The following is a 19,558-nucleotide window of genomic DNA, read 5'->3' on the forward strand; positions in this document are numbered from 1 at the left end:
ATACTTTTTAATAAACAACGAGCGACGGCTAAAACCTCTTTAAGGTCACTCAGGAGGGTGACCTTGGCAACATATGTCAAGGTCAAGGTCATCGGGGCTGGGTCCGTTAAAGTAATAATTACCTCAGTTTATAATTACGTTCACAGTAATTGTTAAAAGGATTTTCTCTTAACTATCAAATATTCTTAATAATAATTCTTCCGAGAAAAAGTCAGATAAGATAATTCTTCCGTATTCTTCGAAGATAATTCCTTCTTTGGATTTTCTCTTTGAGTGCGATCCTAGCTGACTCAGACGGTGACTACGATCTGATGATGGATATCAACGGATACCACCTTTTCCTTTTTGACGGCCGCAGAGCGGTACGTCAGTCACGTTTACGATCTGCTCATGATCGGATCATTCGATTTCACCGGCGTGCGAGAAATTAGCGCAGTTCATTTTCTCTGGAAAAATCACTCGCTTCCCTGACCGGGAACGATTTCGACGACGTCGACAGATACGGTGCGCGTGATCTTTCTTACTTCGTGTAGTGTAAAAACGTTATGAATTATTCACTGCTACATCATCGCGAGATCAGGCAACTTTCCGACGCAAATCATCAATTAAACTAGTTGAGTTGAGTCGCAATGGGCAACGGACACTCCAAAACCGAGAAACTGCCCGGCGCGTCGGGGCAACGGAATGTAAGTGCTTTTACTCGTCTTTTCATTTTGCAACGCAGTTGCATTCATCGTCACAAATTTCTAGAACGTTTGCTCTTAGTACTGGTGCGTATTTTTGTAATGGCGTGCTAATAATGAAGAATACAATTGCATGCTCAGTGAAAACGGCTGGTCAATGTAACATCACAACTGTATTTCGTTTACATCCCAATTACAATATTGGATTGTAACGTACATTCGTTCCATCTTTTCAGTTTTTAATAATATAAGTTTTAATATATTCGCGTGTTATTAGAAAAGTGGGAAGAATACAATTGCATGCTCAGTGAAAACGGCCTGGTCAAATGTAGCATCACAATGCATTTCGTTTACATCCAATTACAATATTGGATTGTAACGTACATTCGTTCCATCGTTTCAGTTTTTAATAATATAAGTTGTAATATATTCGCGTGTTATTAAAAAGTGGGAAGAATACAATTGCATGCTCAGTGAAAACGGCCTGGTCAAATGTAGCATCACAATGATTTCGTTTACATCCAATTACAATATTGGATTGTAACGTACATTCGTTCATCGTTTCAGTTTTTAATAATATAAGTTGTAATATATTCGCGTGTTATTAAAAAAGTGGGAAGAATACAATTGCATGCTCAGTGAAAACGGCTGGTCAAATGTAGCATCAACTGCATTTCGTTTACATCCCAATTACAATATTGGATTGTAACGTACATTCGTTCCATCTTTTCAGTTTTTAATAATATAAGTTGTAATATATTCGCGTGTTATTAAAAAAGTGGGAAGAATACAATTGCATGCTCAGTGAAAACGGCCTGGTCAAATGTACATCACAACTGTATTTCGTTTACATCCCAATTACAATATTGGATTGTAACGTACATTCGTTCCATCGTTTCAGTTTTTAATAATATAAGTTGTAATATATTCGCGTGTTATTAAAAATGGGAAGAATACAATTGCATACTCAGTGAAAACGGCCTGGTCAAATGTAGCATCACAACTGCATTTCGTTTACATCCCAATTACACTATTGGATTGTAACGTACATTCGTTCCATCGTTTCAGTTTTTAATAATATAAGATGTAATATATTCGCGTGTTATTAGAAAAGTGGGAAGAATACAATTGCATGCTCAGTGAAAACGGCCTGGTCAAATGTAACATCACAACTGTATTTCGTTTACATCCCAATTACAATATTGGATTGTAAGTACATTCGTTCATCTTTTCAGTTTTTAATAATATAAGTTGTAATATATTCGCGTGTTATTAAAAAAGTGGGAAAATACAATTGCATACTCAGTGAAAACGGCCTGGTCAAATGTAGCATCACAACTGCATTTCGTTTACATCCAATTACACTATTGGATTGTAACGTACATTCGTTCCATCGTTTCAGTTTTTAATAATATAAGATGTAATATATTCGCGTGTTATTAGAAAAGTGGGAAGAATACAATTGCATGCTCAGTGAAAACGGCCTGGTCAAATGTAACATCACAACTGTATTTCGTTTACATCCAATTACAATATTGGATTGTACGTACTTCGTTCCATCTTTTCAGTTTTTTAATAATATAAGTTGTAATATATTCGCGTGTTTATTAAAAAAGTGGGAAGAATACAATTGCATACTCAGTGAAACGGCCTGGTCAATGTAGCATCACAACTGTATTTCGTTTACATCCAATTACAATATTGGATTGTAACGTACATTCGTTCCATCGTTTCAGTTTTTAATAATATAAGTTGTAATATATTCGCGTGTTATTAAAAAAGTGGGAAGAATACAATTGCATGCTCAGTGAAAACGGCCTGGTCAATGTAGCATCACAACTGCATTTCGTTTACATCCCAATTACAATATTGGATTGTAACGTACATTCGTTCCATCTTTTCAGTTTTTAATATATAGTTGTAATATATTCGCGTGTTATTAGAAGTGGGAAGAATACAATTGCATGCTCAGTGAAACGGCTGGTCAAATGTAGCATCAAACTGCATTTGTTTACATCCCAATTACACTATTGGATTGTAACGTACATTCGTTCCATCGTTTCAGTTTTTAATAATATAAGTTGTAATATATTCGCGTGTTATTAGAAAAGTGGGAAGAATACAATTGCTGCTCAGTGAAAACGGCCTGGTCAAATGTAACATCACAACTGTATTTGTTTACATCCCAATTACACTATTGGATTGTAAGTACATTCGTTCCATCGTTTCAGTTTTTAATAATATAAGTTGTAATATATTCGCGTGTTATTAAAAAAGTGGAAGAATAATTGCATACTCAGTGAAAACGGCTGGTCAATCGTTTCAGTTTTTATAATATAGTTGTAATATATTCGCGTGTTATTAAAAAAGTGGGACGAATATATGTTACACCCCAAATATTGAACACATGTGTGCGTGTGTGTACATGTACTTCATTTTGCATTAATTCTTGCTGAAGTACTTGCTGTATTTCCAGAGCAATGATCACATTGCTTCTCGCAGTCGCACATGCCAATACTTCAGTGCTAAAGGCAGGGCAAATGTAAACGAACAAAGCTAGCTTTGCGCGATCGCATCAAACGTCTTCTTGTCTGTTACTGATAATTGGCTGAAGTGATAAGCAGTCCGTAGTCCCCATTTCCTGCTTCAGCTTGTGGCAGGCAGTAGTAAATACATCAATGTGTTATGCACGCGACGCATGCATGCAGAATGATTGTGTTCTTTGCTAATGCGCTGCTGAAAAAGATCAAGCGTTGTAATTAAGTGTGTGTTGGCTGACATAAAGCAATGTCCTCGAGACAGTTCCTGAAACCCTTGGCTATCAAGACAGACTTTCTCCGCCGATCGAACGGCTTGCTGTGCTAATGGGGACCTGAACTTCATCTCTCGCTCGGCAGCAGCCGTGTAACGACAGGTAAATCGATGTGTGTCGCGTAAGTCGATCTTCAACGTGTCCAGAAAATTCGTAAAACATCTTGCGTCACCTTCCTTCCGGTGAATTTGCTCGCGTTTCAAACAGCGCTAACCTTGCGAAGTTATTTATGCCGCGCGAGCGCATCATAATTCTACATTGAAACGTCGCCTAATTAAAACCTTGGTTCTTGTTGCGTAAATATAATATGAATATAATTACGCGTATAAATTTTATGTGATTTGTTCAATAATTTTTATACATGTATAGTATATGTTTATTTCTCACCAATATTATTAAATAAATTTATTAAAAATATATGTGAGGATTATTATATTTTCTTATTATTTATATGTTATTATATTTATTCTGTTGACATTGATTTTTCTAACTTTCTTTTAGACACTCTTAGTCATCTTTATTTCCTCTCTCGCTCTCGCTACTTTTTATCATTGTGCACATGCACTTTGTACGTATGTACACGCATGCACAGCTCTTGCATAATGCTTCAATTATTTCACAACTAACTGGAAAGTAACACAGTCAGAACTCATGAATCGCTGTAACGAGCGAAACTTTAAACTTTGATCGAGTCAAGGCTCGAGCGGACAGAAACGTTGATCGATTTGGATTTTCGTGAACTTTGTTCCCACCACGATAGACACGACAGACGATATATACATGAATTAACTTCTCTAAGAGAACATTCGCAAATGCACAAAATTTGCATGTTATTTCAGTTTATCAAACGCGACACTTATTATTATTCGACGAAAGCACATATACAATTGCGCGATAAACGCGCGTGCGCCAAACTGTGCTCTTTTCAGGTTCGTACTCGGTGCAATGTGTGCCTAGCACATAGGATCGATACTTATCGATATGACTAATAAAGATTTCCAGATTTGATGGAGATGTTTTAAAAATATGGCCTGTACTTGTGTCTATAAAAGATATATCATATATTATTATTGTACGATATAATACATTTAAGTAATAATAATAATAATTATCTCGCTGTATTAAAATTAAAAATAATAATATATAAATATATACGTATAACGGCGTGACAGACAATTAAATTATTACATGAATAACGAAGGGAGATAGAATAAGAAAATTAATCTGAATGCATCAGTTCTGTATTTTTCATTAAAACTAGAAAATAGATAAATTTACCCGTTGCGTGAGAGACATCTATATTTATATTTATTATATAACTATTTTGCTGTATTAGATCTATTATATAATTATTCGTGTATTTATAACACTAAAAGATCAAATAGGTTGAACAATCGCCACCTTCGGCAAATACGACTATGTCCTTTATTCTTCCACACACACTTTGATCTCGCCGACGCGACAGGTCACGGCACCACTGCGTCCTCTACTCTGACGTACCATGAGGTGTGTGCGTTGCCCGAACACTCAGATCCGCTGTTCGTTTTCCAGGACCCAGGCAGTAGTCGGCCCGACTGTGTCAAGAACAAAACGTCTACCATGTCGAACCTGGTGCGCGATCAGCTGGGCCAGCGAGGAACTGGCGACGTGGTCTGTGCTGGTCTTGTGCGTGGCCTTGATCACATCAGAAATCCACATTGAACAAGGTAGGCTACCTGTACGCTTATCGCTCGCAATCTTTAGAATCTGATGTCACTTACATTAATACGTGCGATAATAAATGACTTCCAATCGAAGACGTTCAGAAGCTTCAATTGTGATACGTGAACATGAGCGTGAAGTGTGATAAATGTAAATGATGAGATACTTCAACATAGATCAACAGCTGAAAGCAGATTTAGCAATAGATTTCTTACAATTGGGAAGAAATGATGTTCGTTTAGGAAGAAACGATTTATTTTTGGCAAATTAGAATATCTCGATATTTTTGTTACGTTGAAAAGCAGATGTAGTTTTCATTGTCTGTGTAGGAGAATATGCGTCGTCACTATTAGGCCTGTCGTAAAGTATTGATTTACTTACGACCGATCGCATAGAAGAAACGATCCCAAGAAAAGTACTCGCCAGATTTTATCAGTTTCATTCAAAACATATGATGAAAAAATGTATAGATAAACCAAGATTTTTAACATCTTCATTGTTACCTAAAAGAGAAAAATAAAAATATATGTTCAGTAATTTTTTAATAAAATTAATTTTATTTTATATTAATATTAGAGAAAGGAAGATAGATATTGATACAACTTTTACAAAAATTCGATTCTAAATAAATTGTTAAATTGCGAATCGCAAAGCGACACTGAAAGTGTGAAAAAAGTTAATAATAATGCTTAGTTGTAATACATTTGGCATAAATATTTCACAAACATATTTTTTAAAAGCTACAGACATGCCATGACATTGCGGTGTGCAATATTATATGTAAGCATGATGTTAGACAGCACTTAGACAGCAACTTACAGGATGACTTTGCAAAGTCTTGCGATAACATTCGGTGCTTGCGCAATCTTGAAACTTGTTGCAGTCAGGTATGTTCCTACTGCTTGATACGATCCTGAAGCTTTTTACAATCTGATTTTTTATTCTTCCCGAATTCGCACACATCTAATTTCATTGAAATTATTGATCGAATGAAAATTGAATTTCGGATTAAGATAATTTTTTATTTTTATTCAGAAGAGATTTTTATTTATTTTTATTTAGAACCGCTTTCAAAACTCTTCCAAGGTATTTAAAATTATAACTCTTAAATTAGAAGAACTCGTATGAGTTTCATTGATATTATTGATGATGACGAGGTAATCGAAATCTATAAGATTCGTTTACTCGGAATTCTCTGTGTGAGAGAATCATGCGAAACTAGCAACTGCAGAGGAAAATGAAACTTGATTAAAGATCGTAGATTAATATTAATTCTGTGAATCATAAACTATCTGCGCTTATTATATAGAACTTAACTATGGTTATTTACTTACATGTTAGCAACATTTTGTGTTTCCTGAGTAACTGTGCATAACATATATATGATTCTCGCGAATAAGATAGTCGCGTAAATCCACACTTACATTCAAAGATGCAAGAATAGGGCTGCCTATCGATCCGTGCATAGCCGAAGTGTCGCAGTTCACGGGATCAAAACCCGGCAAACCGTTTCTACGGCCGGTTTTTGTCATGGGATTGCGAAAATCTTGACGAAACGATAGAGATTGAGAATGATGCATAATAGAAATCATGGAGACAGATTGTGGCATCTTCATTCGGATCAGAATCGCGGTTCGCGATTCCTTTAAGCTCTGCTCCTCTGGAATGGAGGTTTGTTCTGTCTGAATTGAGTTTGACTTTCATTGTTATCTAAAACTGAACTTTTAGTTCTTCAGTAATGTACACTGAAACATAATTTAAAAGCCAGACTTACGTATATCTTGGTGCATAAATTGTAGGTTTCTAAAAAGCATGTGAATTCGCATATATTCCTTGTTAGCGTGTATCAATCCTCAAGAGCAATTACTATATAGTTGGATACTTGTAAACACACCGCAAAGATTATATCTTTTGAGGAAAAAGATTACGCGTAGTCGCAATATTAGCATATCTAAAGTATTAACTAGTAAAGAGATTCAAAATTACCTTTCACTAGTTAAAACGCTTTTAAATGTGCTTGAAAATATCTTTCAGTTAGGCTTTGTGTACAGAAATCTAGAAAATTTCGCGGACTAATGCATAATGACTCTCTTAATAGACTTATATTTTAAGCACGTCCAATTCGTATTTAACAAAATGTTATTTTATTTCATATTGATTTTTAATTAAAATTCCAAACGAGAAATAAAGATGAGTAATATAAAGAATCGAGTTTAAAAGTTAATAATCAATAAATATTTAGAAACTAGAGAAACAATGTTATTAATTTTAGAAATTTAGTTCAGTCTCTTACTATACTATGTATAATTAATACAGAACGAGAGGTTGAATGTGGAAAAAGTACAGATTTGATTGCGACACTGCCTCCTTTTAAATTAGATCCAATACAGTTTCAATGATATTCTCGGGACTAACGTTATTTATATTTGCATCAAGATTATCTTCTAATGGTGATAATTATTATTACATATTGCAAAAAGATTAAGAAAAGAAGAAAGAAACAAACTGGAAATAATTCCTATCTTTTTTCAGAATTTAATCTTATACCAATTACGCAATAAGAATTACTGTATTACAGATAGATATTTTCATATAAGCACTTGTGTTCCATGGGCAATGATGTATCCGCCAAAGAAACCTGTAGATAGATCCTGCGCTAAAAATTTATTACAGAATTTCAGAACTATAAAGACCGTGAGAATATTTCCAAGATAAAGAGCACTTTCTTATTCTGTGAAGGTCTTTCTATTCTTTCGCATGCCTAATTTTTTCTGCCTGTACATAAGTATATTTATAAAATAATATAAATAATGAAGAATCTATTTAATAGTTGACACACTTTAACATTTTACTGTTATGCCTAGAAAGTATATTAATTGTAGATGTATTTAAAAATTTCATTGAAAGCAAAAACGCAGAAAATATAAAACATCTGTTGTGATTAATAAATTACTTATTTTTGAAAGTAGGAATTCCAGTACAAAAATGACTAATCGGAAGAACAATGCTGCTGTTTGTCATTTAATATTGGACGGAAATGATTGATTTACCATGAACATGATAGCACATGTGTTCTGATGATAATAGACGTCATCATGAATAAAAATGCATTCAATTCGACGTACTCAGATAGTCGCCGGATAACAATATTTTATATATAAATTGGTTTTTTCAATGGTTAATATGTTTACTATCGAAATATGCATCAAGCTATTATTCGCGTTAGATATGTTAACGTGTTGTTAATGTAAATTAAGAAAAAGTTTAAAATAATCTTTAAAACAAATAAGAATTAATTATACGTATGAGTATATCTTTTTTAAAATTTCTTTTCATTTATTTTTATTATGTTTTTATTTTTTTTATTTTCTTAATATTTGTTTTCTTAATTTTGTGGATTAACTCATATTTCCATAAATCTTCCATACAAGGTTAAATAAATCTTACGTACGCAGGCATTGCGGACCATATCCTTGAAAGTGAATGTAGATCATGGGGAAATTTATGAGTCTAAGGTATGCACATCTAATCACCTTCATTATATTGGGTCCTCTAGTATTCATAAACAAGTGACTAATGTATTTCGTAAAATTTCAAGTGGGACGACGATCAGCTGATGAGCTGACAACTATCACCTTTACCCAATCTGTCACACATTTATTGATATATGGCAATCGCGTTGTACAGTATCAGTCCTTTAATTGCGTTTTAAGGTCACAAGCAATTAGAATTAAATCTTATCATCGATTAAATTAATTTGTCCAGCAAGTTCAGCCAAACTATAAATCCTTTTATCTTATAATTTTACTTAAATTATCGTAAAAAGAATGTCGCAAAATTAGCTGATCATCGAATGAAGATAAAACATAAATGCTCGAAATGATCGAGCATTAGAATTGTTTTGCTCATTCACTATCTTCTCTGTTCGCGAGTCTGTTTATTCAAATCTCGAGAGAACCTTATTTACGTGAAAAGAGATATCTCCCTTCCGTTAGAAGTACTTCAATTGTAATTCATCTATAGCATTTGCGCTCATATTAAGCGGTTTGCGTCATCATGTTTCAGGGCATGCATAACCATCGAACGAGAGCAGACTCTGGCATAGCATTGGTCTCCTGCCGGCGCCGTTTGAAACCCAAGCGAAACAATTAGAGCTTTGTTTCGTCTAATGTGGACGCTTAATAACGGCATAAATGCTATAATGAAAATACATTGAAGTACTCTCAACGAAAGTGGAAGATATCTCTTTCACGTAATAAGGTTCCTCTCGAGGCATTGAATTAAACAGGACTCGCGAACAGAGAAGAAGTGAATTGAGCAAACAATTCTTATGCTCGATCATTTCGAGATTTATGTTTATCTTCATTCGATGATCAGACTAATTTTGCGACATTCTTTTTACGATAATTTAGTAAAATTATAAGATAAAAGGATTTTATTAGTTTGGCTGAACTTGCTGACAAATCTATTTTAATCGATGATAACGATTTTAATTCTAATTGCTGTGACCTTAAACGCAATTAAAAGGACTGATACTGTAAACGCTGATTGCGCATATATCATAATGTGTGACAGATTGGGTGAAAGGTGATCAGTTGGTCAGCTCATCAGCTGATCGTCGTCCCACTTTGATTTTTACGAATACATTAGTCACTTGTTTATGAATACTAGAGGACCCAATATAATGAAGGTGATTTAGATGTGCATACCCTTAAGACTCATATTTTCCATGATCTACATTCACTTTCAAGGATAATGGTACCGCAATGCCTGCGTAACGTAAGATTTATTTAACCTTGTATGGAAGATTTATGGAAATATGAGTTAATCCACAAAATTAAAGAAAACAATATATTAAAAAATAAAAAAAAATAAAAATAATAAAAATAAATGAAAAGAAATTTAAAAAAAGATATACTCATACGTATTTAATATAATTCTTATTTGTTTAAAGATATTTTAAACTTTTTTCTTAATTTTATTAACAACACGTTACATACTAACGCGCAATAATAGCTTGATTGCATATTTCGATAGTAAAATATTAACATTGAGAAAAACCAATTTATATATACAATTTGTTATCCGAGCGACGTATCTGAGTACGGTCGATGAATCGCATTTTATTTCATGATGACGTCATTATCATCAGAACAGCATGTGCTATTCATGTTAAATGGTAATCAAATCATTTCCGTCTAATATTAATGATCAAACAGCAGCATTGTTCTTCGATTAGATCATTTTTGTACTGGAATCTTTCTACTTTCAAAAATAAGTAATGTTATTAATCACACGAGATGTTTAATATTTTCTGCGTTTGCTTTCAATGAATTTTTTAAATAATCTACAATTAATATACTTTCTTAGCAAACATGTAAATGTTAAAATGTGATCAACTATTAATAGAATCTATTATTTATATATTTTATAAAATACTTATTACAAGGCATGAAAAAATTTAGCATGCGAAAGAATATGAAAAGACCTTCACAGAATAAGAAAAGTGCTCATTATTCTTGAATAATCTCTCACGGTCTTATAGTTCTGAAATTCTGAAAATAAATTTTTAGCGCAGATCTATCTACAGGTTTCTGTGCGATAACATCATGTAGCCATGGAACACAAGTGCTATATGATAACATATCTATCGTAATGACAGTAATATTTATGCGTATATTGTATAAGATTAAAATTCTGAAAAAAATAGGATTTATTTCCAGTTTTTCTTTCTTCTTTTCTTAATCTTTTTTGCAATATGTAATAATATTATTCAGCCATTAGAAGATATCTTGATGAATATATAATAACGTTAGTCGAGATACATTGAATGTAATGGATCTAATTTAAAAAGGAGGGCAGTGCTCGCAATCAAGTCTGTACTTTTCCACATTCAACCTCTCTTCCTGTATTAATATACATAGTATAGTAATGAGACTTGAACTAAATTTCTAAATTAATAACATTTTTCTCTTAGTTTCTAAAATATTTATGATTATTAACTTTGTTTAAACTCGATTCTTTATATTACTATTCTTATTTCTCGTTTGGAAATTTATAATTAAAAATATATGAAATAAAATAACATTTGTTAAAATACGAATTGGAGTGCTAAAATATAAGTCTATTAAGAGAGTCATATGCATTAGTCCCGAAATTTTCTAGATTCTGTACACAAAGCACTACTAAAGATATTTCAAGCACATTTAAAGCGTTTTAACTAGTGAAGGTATTTGAATATCTTACTAGTTAAAATACTTTAGATATGCTAATTTGCGATACGCGTATCTTTTTTCCTCAAAAGATATAATCTTTGCGGTGTGTTTACATATCCAACTAGTATAGTTATATTTAGCTTTGAGGAAGTTGATACACCGCTAACAAGGATATATGCGAATTCACATGCTTTTAGAAACCTACAATTTATGCACAAGATAACGTAAGTTACTGCTTTTAAATTATGTTTCAGTGTACATATAACTGAAGAACTAAAGTTCAGTTTTAGATAACAATGAAAGTCAAACTCAATTTCAGACAGGAACAAACCCTTCCATCCAGAGGAGCAGAGCTTCAGGAATCCGCGAACCGCGATTCTGATCCGGAATGAGATGCCACCAATCTGTCTCCATGATTTCTATTATCACTATCACAACTCAACGTTTCGTCAAGATTTTCGCATCCCATGACAAACAACCGGCCGTAGAAACGGTTGCCGGGGTTCTTGACTCCCGTGACTGCGACACTTCGGCCTATGCACGGATCGATAGGCAGCCCTATTCTTGCATTCTTGAATGTAAAGTGTGATTACGCGACCTATCTTATATCGCGAGAATCATATATATGTATGCACATTACTCAGGAAACAGACAAAATGTTGCTACATGTAGTAAATAACATAGTTAGTTCTAATAATAGCGCAGATAGTTATGATTCACAAGCTTATAAATCACGATCTTAATCAAGTTTCATTTTCCTCTGCAGTTGCAGTTTGCGCATGATTCTCTCACACAGAGAATTCCGAGTAAACGAATCTTATAGATTTCGATTACCTCGTCATCATCAATAATATCAATGAAACTCATACGAGTTCTTCTAATTTAAGAGTTATAATTTTAAATACCTTGGAAGAGTTTTGAAAGCGGTTCTAAATAAAAATAAATAAAAATCTCTTCTGAATAAAAATAAAAATTATCTTAATCCGAAATTCAATTTTCATTTCGATCAATAATTTCAATTGAAATTAGATGTGTGCGAATTCGGGGAAGAATAAAAAATCAGATTGTAAAAAGCTTCAGGATCGTATCAAGCAGTAGGAACATACCTGACTGCAACAAGTTTCAAGATTGCGCAAGCACCGAATGTTATCGCAAGGACTTTGCAAAGTCATCCTGTAAGTTGCTGTCTAAGTGCTGTCTAACATCATGCTTACATATAATTATTGCACACCGCAATGTCATGGCATGTCTGTAGCTTTTAAAAATATGTTTGTGAAATATTTATGCCAAATGTATTACAACTAAGCATTATTATTAACTTTTTTCACACTTTCAGTGTCGCTTTGCGATTCGCAATTTAACAATTTATTTAGAATCGAATTTTTGTAAAAGTTGTATCAATATCTATCTTCCTTTCTCTAATATTAATATAAAATAAAATTAATTTTATTAAAAATTACTGAATGCCATATATTTTTATTTTTCTCTTTTAGGTAACAATGAAGATGTTAAAAATCTTGGTTTATCTATACATTTTTTCATCATATGTTTTGGAATGAAACTGATAAAATCTGGCGAGTACTTTTCTTGGGATCGTTTCGTTCTATGCGATCGGTCGTAAGTAAATCAATACTTTACGACAGGCCTAATAGTGACGACGCATATTCTCCTACACAGACAATGGAAATGACTACATCTGCTTTCAACGGTAACAAAAATATCGAGGATATTCTAATTTGCCAAAAATAAATCGTTTCTTCCTAAACGAACATCATTTCTTCCCAATTGTAAGAAATCTATTGCTAAATCTGCTTTCAGCTGTTGATCTATGTTGAAGTATCTCATCATTTACATTTATCACACTTCACGCGTCATGTTCACGTATCACAATTGAAGCTTCTGAACGTCTTCGATTGGAAGTCATTTATTATCGCACGTATTAATGTAAGTGACATCAGATTCTAAAGATTGCGAGCGATAAGCGTACAGGTAGCCTACCTTGTTCAATTGTGGATTTCTGATGTGATCAAGGCCACGCACAAGACCAGCACAGACCACGTCGCCAGTTCCTCGCTGGCCCAGCTGATCGCGCACCAGGTTCGACATGGTAGACGTTTTGTTCTTGACACAGTCGGGCCGACTACTGCCTGGGGTCCTGGAAAACGAACAGCGGATCTGAGTGTTCGGGCAACGCACACACCTCATGGTACGTCAGTGGAGTAGAGGACGCAGTGGTGCCGTGACCTGTCGCGTCGGCGAGATCAAAGTGTGTGTGGGAAGAATAAAGGACATAGTCGTATTTGCCGAAGGTGGCGATTGTTCAACCTATTTTGATCTTTTAGTGTTATAAATACACGAATAATTATATAATAGATCTAATACAGCAAAATAGTTATATAATAAATATAAATATAGATGTCTCTCACGCAACGGGTAAATTTTATCTAGTTTTCTAGTTTTTAATGAAAAATACAGAACTGATGCATTCAGATTAATTTTCTTATTCTATCTCCCTTCGTTATTCATGTAATAATTTAATTTGTCTGTCACGCCGTTATACGTATATATTTATATATTATTATTTTTTAATTTTAATACAGCGAGATAATTATTATTATTATTACTTAAATGTATTATATCGTACAATAATAATATATATGATATATCTTTTATAGACACAAGTACAGGCCATATTTTTAAAACATCTCCATCAAATCTGGAAATCTTTATTAGGTCATATCGATAAGTATCGATCCTATGTGCTAGGCACACATTGCACCGAGTACGAACCTGAAAAGAGGCACAGTTTGGCGCACGCGCGTTTATCGCGCAATTGTATATGTGCTTTCGTCGAATAATAATAAGTGTCGCGTTTGATAAACTGAAATAACATGCAAATTTTTGTGCATTTGCGAATGTTCTCTTAGAGAAGTTAATTCATGTATATATCGTCTGTCGTGTCTATCGTGGTGGGAACAAAGTTCACGAAAATCCAAATCGATCAACGTTTCTGTCCGCTCGAGCCTTGACTCGATCAAAGTTTAAAGTTTCGCTCGTTACAGCGATTCATGAGTTCTGACTGTGTTACTTTCCAGTTAGTTGTGAAATAATTGAAGCATTATGCAAGAGCTGTGCATGCGTGTACATACGTACAAAGTGCATGTGCACAATGATAAAAAGTAGCGAGAGCGAGAGAGGAAATAAAGATGACTAAGAGTGTCTAAAAGAGAAGTTAGAAAAATCAATGTCAACAGAATAAATATAATAACATATAAATAATAAGAAAAATATAATAATCCTCACATATATATTTTTAATAAATTTATTTAATAATATTGGTGAGAAATAAACATATACTTATACATGTATAAAAATTATTGAACAAATCACATAAAATTTATACGCGTAATTATATTCATATTTATATTTACGCAACAAGAACCAAGGTTTTAATTAGGCGACGTTTCAATGTAGAATTATGATGCGCTCGCGCGGCATAAATAACTTCGCAAGGTTAGCGCTGTTTTTGAAACGCGAGCGAAATTCACCGGAAGGAAGGTGACGCAAGAGTGTTTTTACGAATTTTCTGGGACACGTTGAAGATCGACTTACGCGACACACATCGATTTACCTGTCGTTACACGGCTGCTGCCGAGGCGAGAGATGAAGTTCAGGGTCCCCATTAGCACAGGGCAAGCCGTTCGATCGGCGGAGAAAGTCTGTCTTGTGATAGCCAAGGGGTTTCAGGAACTGTCTCGAGGACATTGCTTTATGTCAGCCAACACACACTTTAATTACAACCGCTTGATCTTTTTCAGCAGCGCATTAGCAAAGAACACAATCATTCTGCATGCATGCGTCGCGTGCATATACACATTGGATGTATTTACTACTGGCCTGCCACAAGCTGAAGCAGGGAAATGGGGGACTACGGACTGCTTATCACTTCAGCCAATTATCAGTAACAGACAAGAAGACGTTTGATGCGATCGCGCAAAGCTAGCTTTGTTCGTTTACATTTGCCCTGCCTTTTAGCACTGAAGTATTGGCATGTGCGACTGCGAGAAGCAATGTGATCATTGCTCTGGAAATACAGCAAGTACTTCAGCAAGAATTAATGCAAAATGAAGTACATGTACACACACGCACACATGGTGTTCAATATTTTGGGGTGTAACATATATTCGTCCCACTTTTTTAATAACACGCGAATATATTACAACTTATATTATTAAAAACTGAAACGATTTGACCAGGCCGTTTTCACTGAGTATGCAATTGTATTCTTCCCACTTTTTTAATAACACGCGAATATATTACAACTTATATTATTAAAAACTGAAACGATGGAACGAATGTACGTTACAATCCAATAGTGTAATTGGGATGTAAACGAAATACAGTTGTGATGTTACATTTGACCAGGCCGTTTTCACTGAGCATGCAATTGTATTCTTCCCACTTTTCTAATAACACGCGAATATATTACAACTTATATTATTAAAAACTGAAACGATGGAACGAATGTACGTTACAATCCAATAGTGTAATTGGGATGTAAACGAAATGCAGTTGTGATGCTACATTTGACCAGGCCGTTTTCACTGAGCATGCAATTGTATTCTTCCCACTTTTCTAATAACACGCGAATATATTACAACTTATATTATTAAAAACTGAAAAGATGGAACGAATGTACGTTACAATCCAATATTGTAATTGGGATGTAAACGAAATGCAGTTGTGATGCTACATTTGACCAGGCCGTTTTCACTGAGCATGCAATTGTATTCTTCCCACTTTTTTAATAACACGCGAATATATTACAACTTATATTATTAAAAACTGAAACGATGGAACGAATGTACGTTACAATCCAATATTGTAATTGGGATGTAAACGAAATACAGTTGTGATGCTACATTTGACCAGGCCGTTTTCACTGAGTATGCAATTGTATTCTTCCCACTTTTTTAATAACACGCGAATATATTACAACTTATATTATTAAAAACTGAAAAGATGGAACGAATGTACGTTACAATCCAATATTGTAATTGGGATGTAAACGAAATACAGTTGTGATGTTACATTTGACCAGGCCGTTTTCACTGAGCATGCAATTGTATTCTTCCCACTTTTCTAATAACACGCGAATATATTACATCTTATATTATTAAAAACTGAAACGATGGAACGAATGTACGTTACAATCCAATAGTGTAATTGGGATGTAAACGAAATGCAGTTGTGATGCTACATTTGACCAGGCCGTTTTCACTGAGTATGCAATTGTATTCTTCCCACTTTTTTAATAACACGCGAATATATTACAACTTATATTATTAAAAACTGAAAAGATGGAACGAATGTACGTTACAATCCAATATTGTAATTGGGATGTAAACGAAATACAGTTGTGATGTTACATTTGACCAGGCCGTTTTCACTGAGCATGCAATTGTATTCTTCCCACTTTTCTAATAACACGCGAATATATTACATCTTATATTATTAAAAACTGAAACGATGGAACGAATGTACGTTACAATCCAATAGTGTAATTGGGATGTAAACGAAATGCAGTTGTGATGCTACATTTGACCAGGCCGTTTTCACTGAGTATGCAATTGTATTCTTCCCACTTTTTTAATAACACGCGAATATATTACAACTTATATTATTAAAAACTGAAACGATGGAACGAATGTACGTTACAATCCAATATTGTAATTGGGATGTAAACGAAATACAGTTGTGATGTTACATTTGACCAGGCCGTTTTCACTGAGCATGCAATTGTATTCTTCCCACTTTTTTAATAACACGCGAATATATTACAACTTATATTATTAAAAACTGAAAAGATGGAACGAATGTACGTTACAATCCAATATTGTAATTGGGATGTAAACGAAATGCAGTTGTGATGCTACATTTGACCAGGCCGTTTTCACTGAGCATGCAATTGTATTCTTCCCACTTTTTTAATAACACGCGAATATATTACAACTTATATTATTAAAAACTGAAACGATGGAACGAATGTACGTTACAATCCAATATTGTAATTGGGATGTAAACGAAATGCAGTTGTGATGCTACATTTGACCAGGCCGTTTTCACTGAGCATGCAATTGTATTCTTCCCACTTTTTTAATAACACGCGAATATATTACAACTTATATTATTAAAAACTGAAACGATGGAACGAATGTACGTTACAATCCAATATTGTAATTGGGATGTAAACGAAATGCAGTTGTGATGCTACATTTGACCAGGCCGTTTTCACTGAGCATGCAATTGTATTCTTCCCACTTTTCTAATAACACGCGAATATATTAAAACTTATATTATTAAAAACTGAAAAGATGGAACGAATGTACGTTACAATCCAATATTGTAATTGGGATGTAAACGAAATACAGTTGTGATGTTACATTTGACCAGGCCGTTTTCACTGAGCATGCAATTGTATTCTTCATTATTAGCACGCCATTACAAAAATACGCACCAGTACTAAGAGCAAACGTTCTAGAAATTTGTGACGATGAATGCAACTGCGTTGCAAAATGAAAAGACGAGTAAAAGCACTTACATTCCGTTGCCCCGACGCGCCGGGCAGTTTCTGTCGGTTTTGGAGTGTCCGTTGCCCATTGCGACTCAACTCAACTAGTTTAATTGATGATTTGCGTCGGAAAGTTGCCTGATCTCGCGATGATGTAGCAGTGAATAATTCATAACGTTTTTACACTACACGAAGGTAAGAAAGATCACGCGCACCGTATCTGTCGACGTCGTCGAAATCGTTCCCGGTCAGGGAAGCGAGTGATTTTTCCAGAGAAAATGAACTGCGCTAATTTCTCGCACGCCGGTGAAATCGAATGATCCGATCATGAGCAGATCGTAAACGTGACTGACGTACCGCTCTGCGGCCGTCAAAAAGGAAAAGGTGGTATCCGTTTGATATCCATCATCAGATCGTAGTCACCGTCTGAGTCAGCTAGGATCGCACTTCAAAGAGAAAATCCAAAGAAGGAATTATCTTCGAAGAATACGGAAGAATTATCTTATCTGACTTTTTCTCGGAAGAATTATTATTAAGAATATTTGATAGTTAAGAGAAAATCCTTTTAACAATTACTGTGAACGTAATTATAAACTGAGGTAATTATGTACTTTAACGGACCCAGCCCCGATGACCTTGACCTTGACATATGTTGCCAAGGTCACCCTCCTGAGTGACCTTAAAGAGGTTTTAGCCGTCGCTCGTTGTTTATTAAAAAGTTATTAACAAAAGAAGTTTAATAATTTTGCACGAATTTTCAGCTGTCCACGCGAAGCAAGGACTTGAGTTTGACATATATTACAAAGGTCACCTTCCTGAATAACCCGCACTAGGTTTCACCCTTCGCTCGTTGTTTGTTAAAAAGTTATTAACAAAAATGTTAAATGAATAAAGCATAATTTTACGATACCATATACGTTTACGAAAGAGTATATTTGATGGAATTTTAGCTTTAAATCAGAAATAGGTTTGGGTTAGGTTATATTTTCCGAAACTGGAGCCCCGGACACATACGCTCGTTTTCAGCCCGCTTCGCGGGAGGGCGGGGGGGAAGGGCAAAGCCCCTCCTCCTGCCGGAATCCGTGGCGTGTACCAGGTGATCAAAATCTACACGGTGAAATCTGTTACACTGGCCCCGGCGGGGGGGGGGGGCAAAGCCCCGCCCCCCCGCCCTCCCGCGAAGCGGGCTGAAAACGAGCGTATGTGTCCGGGGCTCCAGTTTCGGAAAATATAACCTAACCAGATTAGGTTAGGTTAGGTTAGGTAGGTTAGGTTAAGTTAAAGCAGAGAATACTTTGTATTTAACTGTTTGTGCTTTTGGTTACAGTGAAGAATACTTTGTATTTATATTAAAAGAAACTATTCTATATATTAACAATTCACTGCTTTAAATGACTTTCCTTTCTTCGTTCATATACATATTCGTCGTTTATATCTTTCAATATTCAGTATTCTTTCAAAATAACTACTATATTTTCGAAATTTCTTTTGTTAATAACTTTTTCATAAACAACGATCGACGACTAAAACCTAGTGCGGGTTATTCGGGAAGGTAACCTTTGTGATATATGATGTC

The 19,558-nt window shown here is 34.5% G+C and overlaps 1 protein-coding gene and 1 long non-coding RNA gene across 3 annotated transcripts; one reads left to right on the top strand and one right to left on the bottom strand.

The window, feature by feature from the left end:
* Positions 1 to 12,140: 12,140 nt before the first annotated feature.
* LOC113562192 lies at positions 12,141 to 13,902 on the top strand. The gene is made up of 2 exons (XR_003406720.1): positions 12,141 to 12,586; positions 12,905 to 13,902. It is a non-coding gene; the product is annotated as an uncharacterized LOC113562192 (long non-coding RNA).
* LOC113562191 lies at positions 12,899 to 18,346 on the bottom strand. Of its 2 annotated transcripts, none has more exons than XM_026970712.1 (2): positions 18,013 to 18,346; positions 12,899 to 13,566 (listed from the first exon to the last, which is right to left on the bottom strand). In XM_026970712.1, the coding sequence occupies exons 1-2, from the start codon at positions 18,069 to 18,071 to the stop codon at positions 13,332 to 13,334; spliced, it is 294 nt and encodes a 97-aa protein (XP_026826513.1). In that variant the 5' UTR covers positions 18,072 to 18,346; the 3' UTR covers positions 12,899 to 13,331. The 2 variants fall into 2 exon arrangements, with proteins under 2 accessions (XP_026826513.1, XP_026826512.1); XM_026970711.1 differs by lacking the exon at positions 18,013 to 18,346 and adding an exon at positions 15,043 to 15,599.
* Positions 18,347 to 19,558: the final 1,212 nt, after the last annotated feature.

Source organism: Ooceraea biroi, chromosome 6 (assembly GCF_003672135.1).
Source record: "Ooceraea biroi isolate clonal line C1 chromosome 6, Obir_v5.4, whole genome shotgun sequence".
Taxonomy (NCBI): domain Eukaryota; kingdom Metazoa; phylum Arthropoda; class Insecta; order Hymenoptera; family Formicidae; genus Ooceraea; species Ooceraea biroi.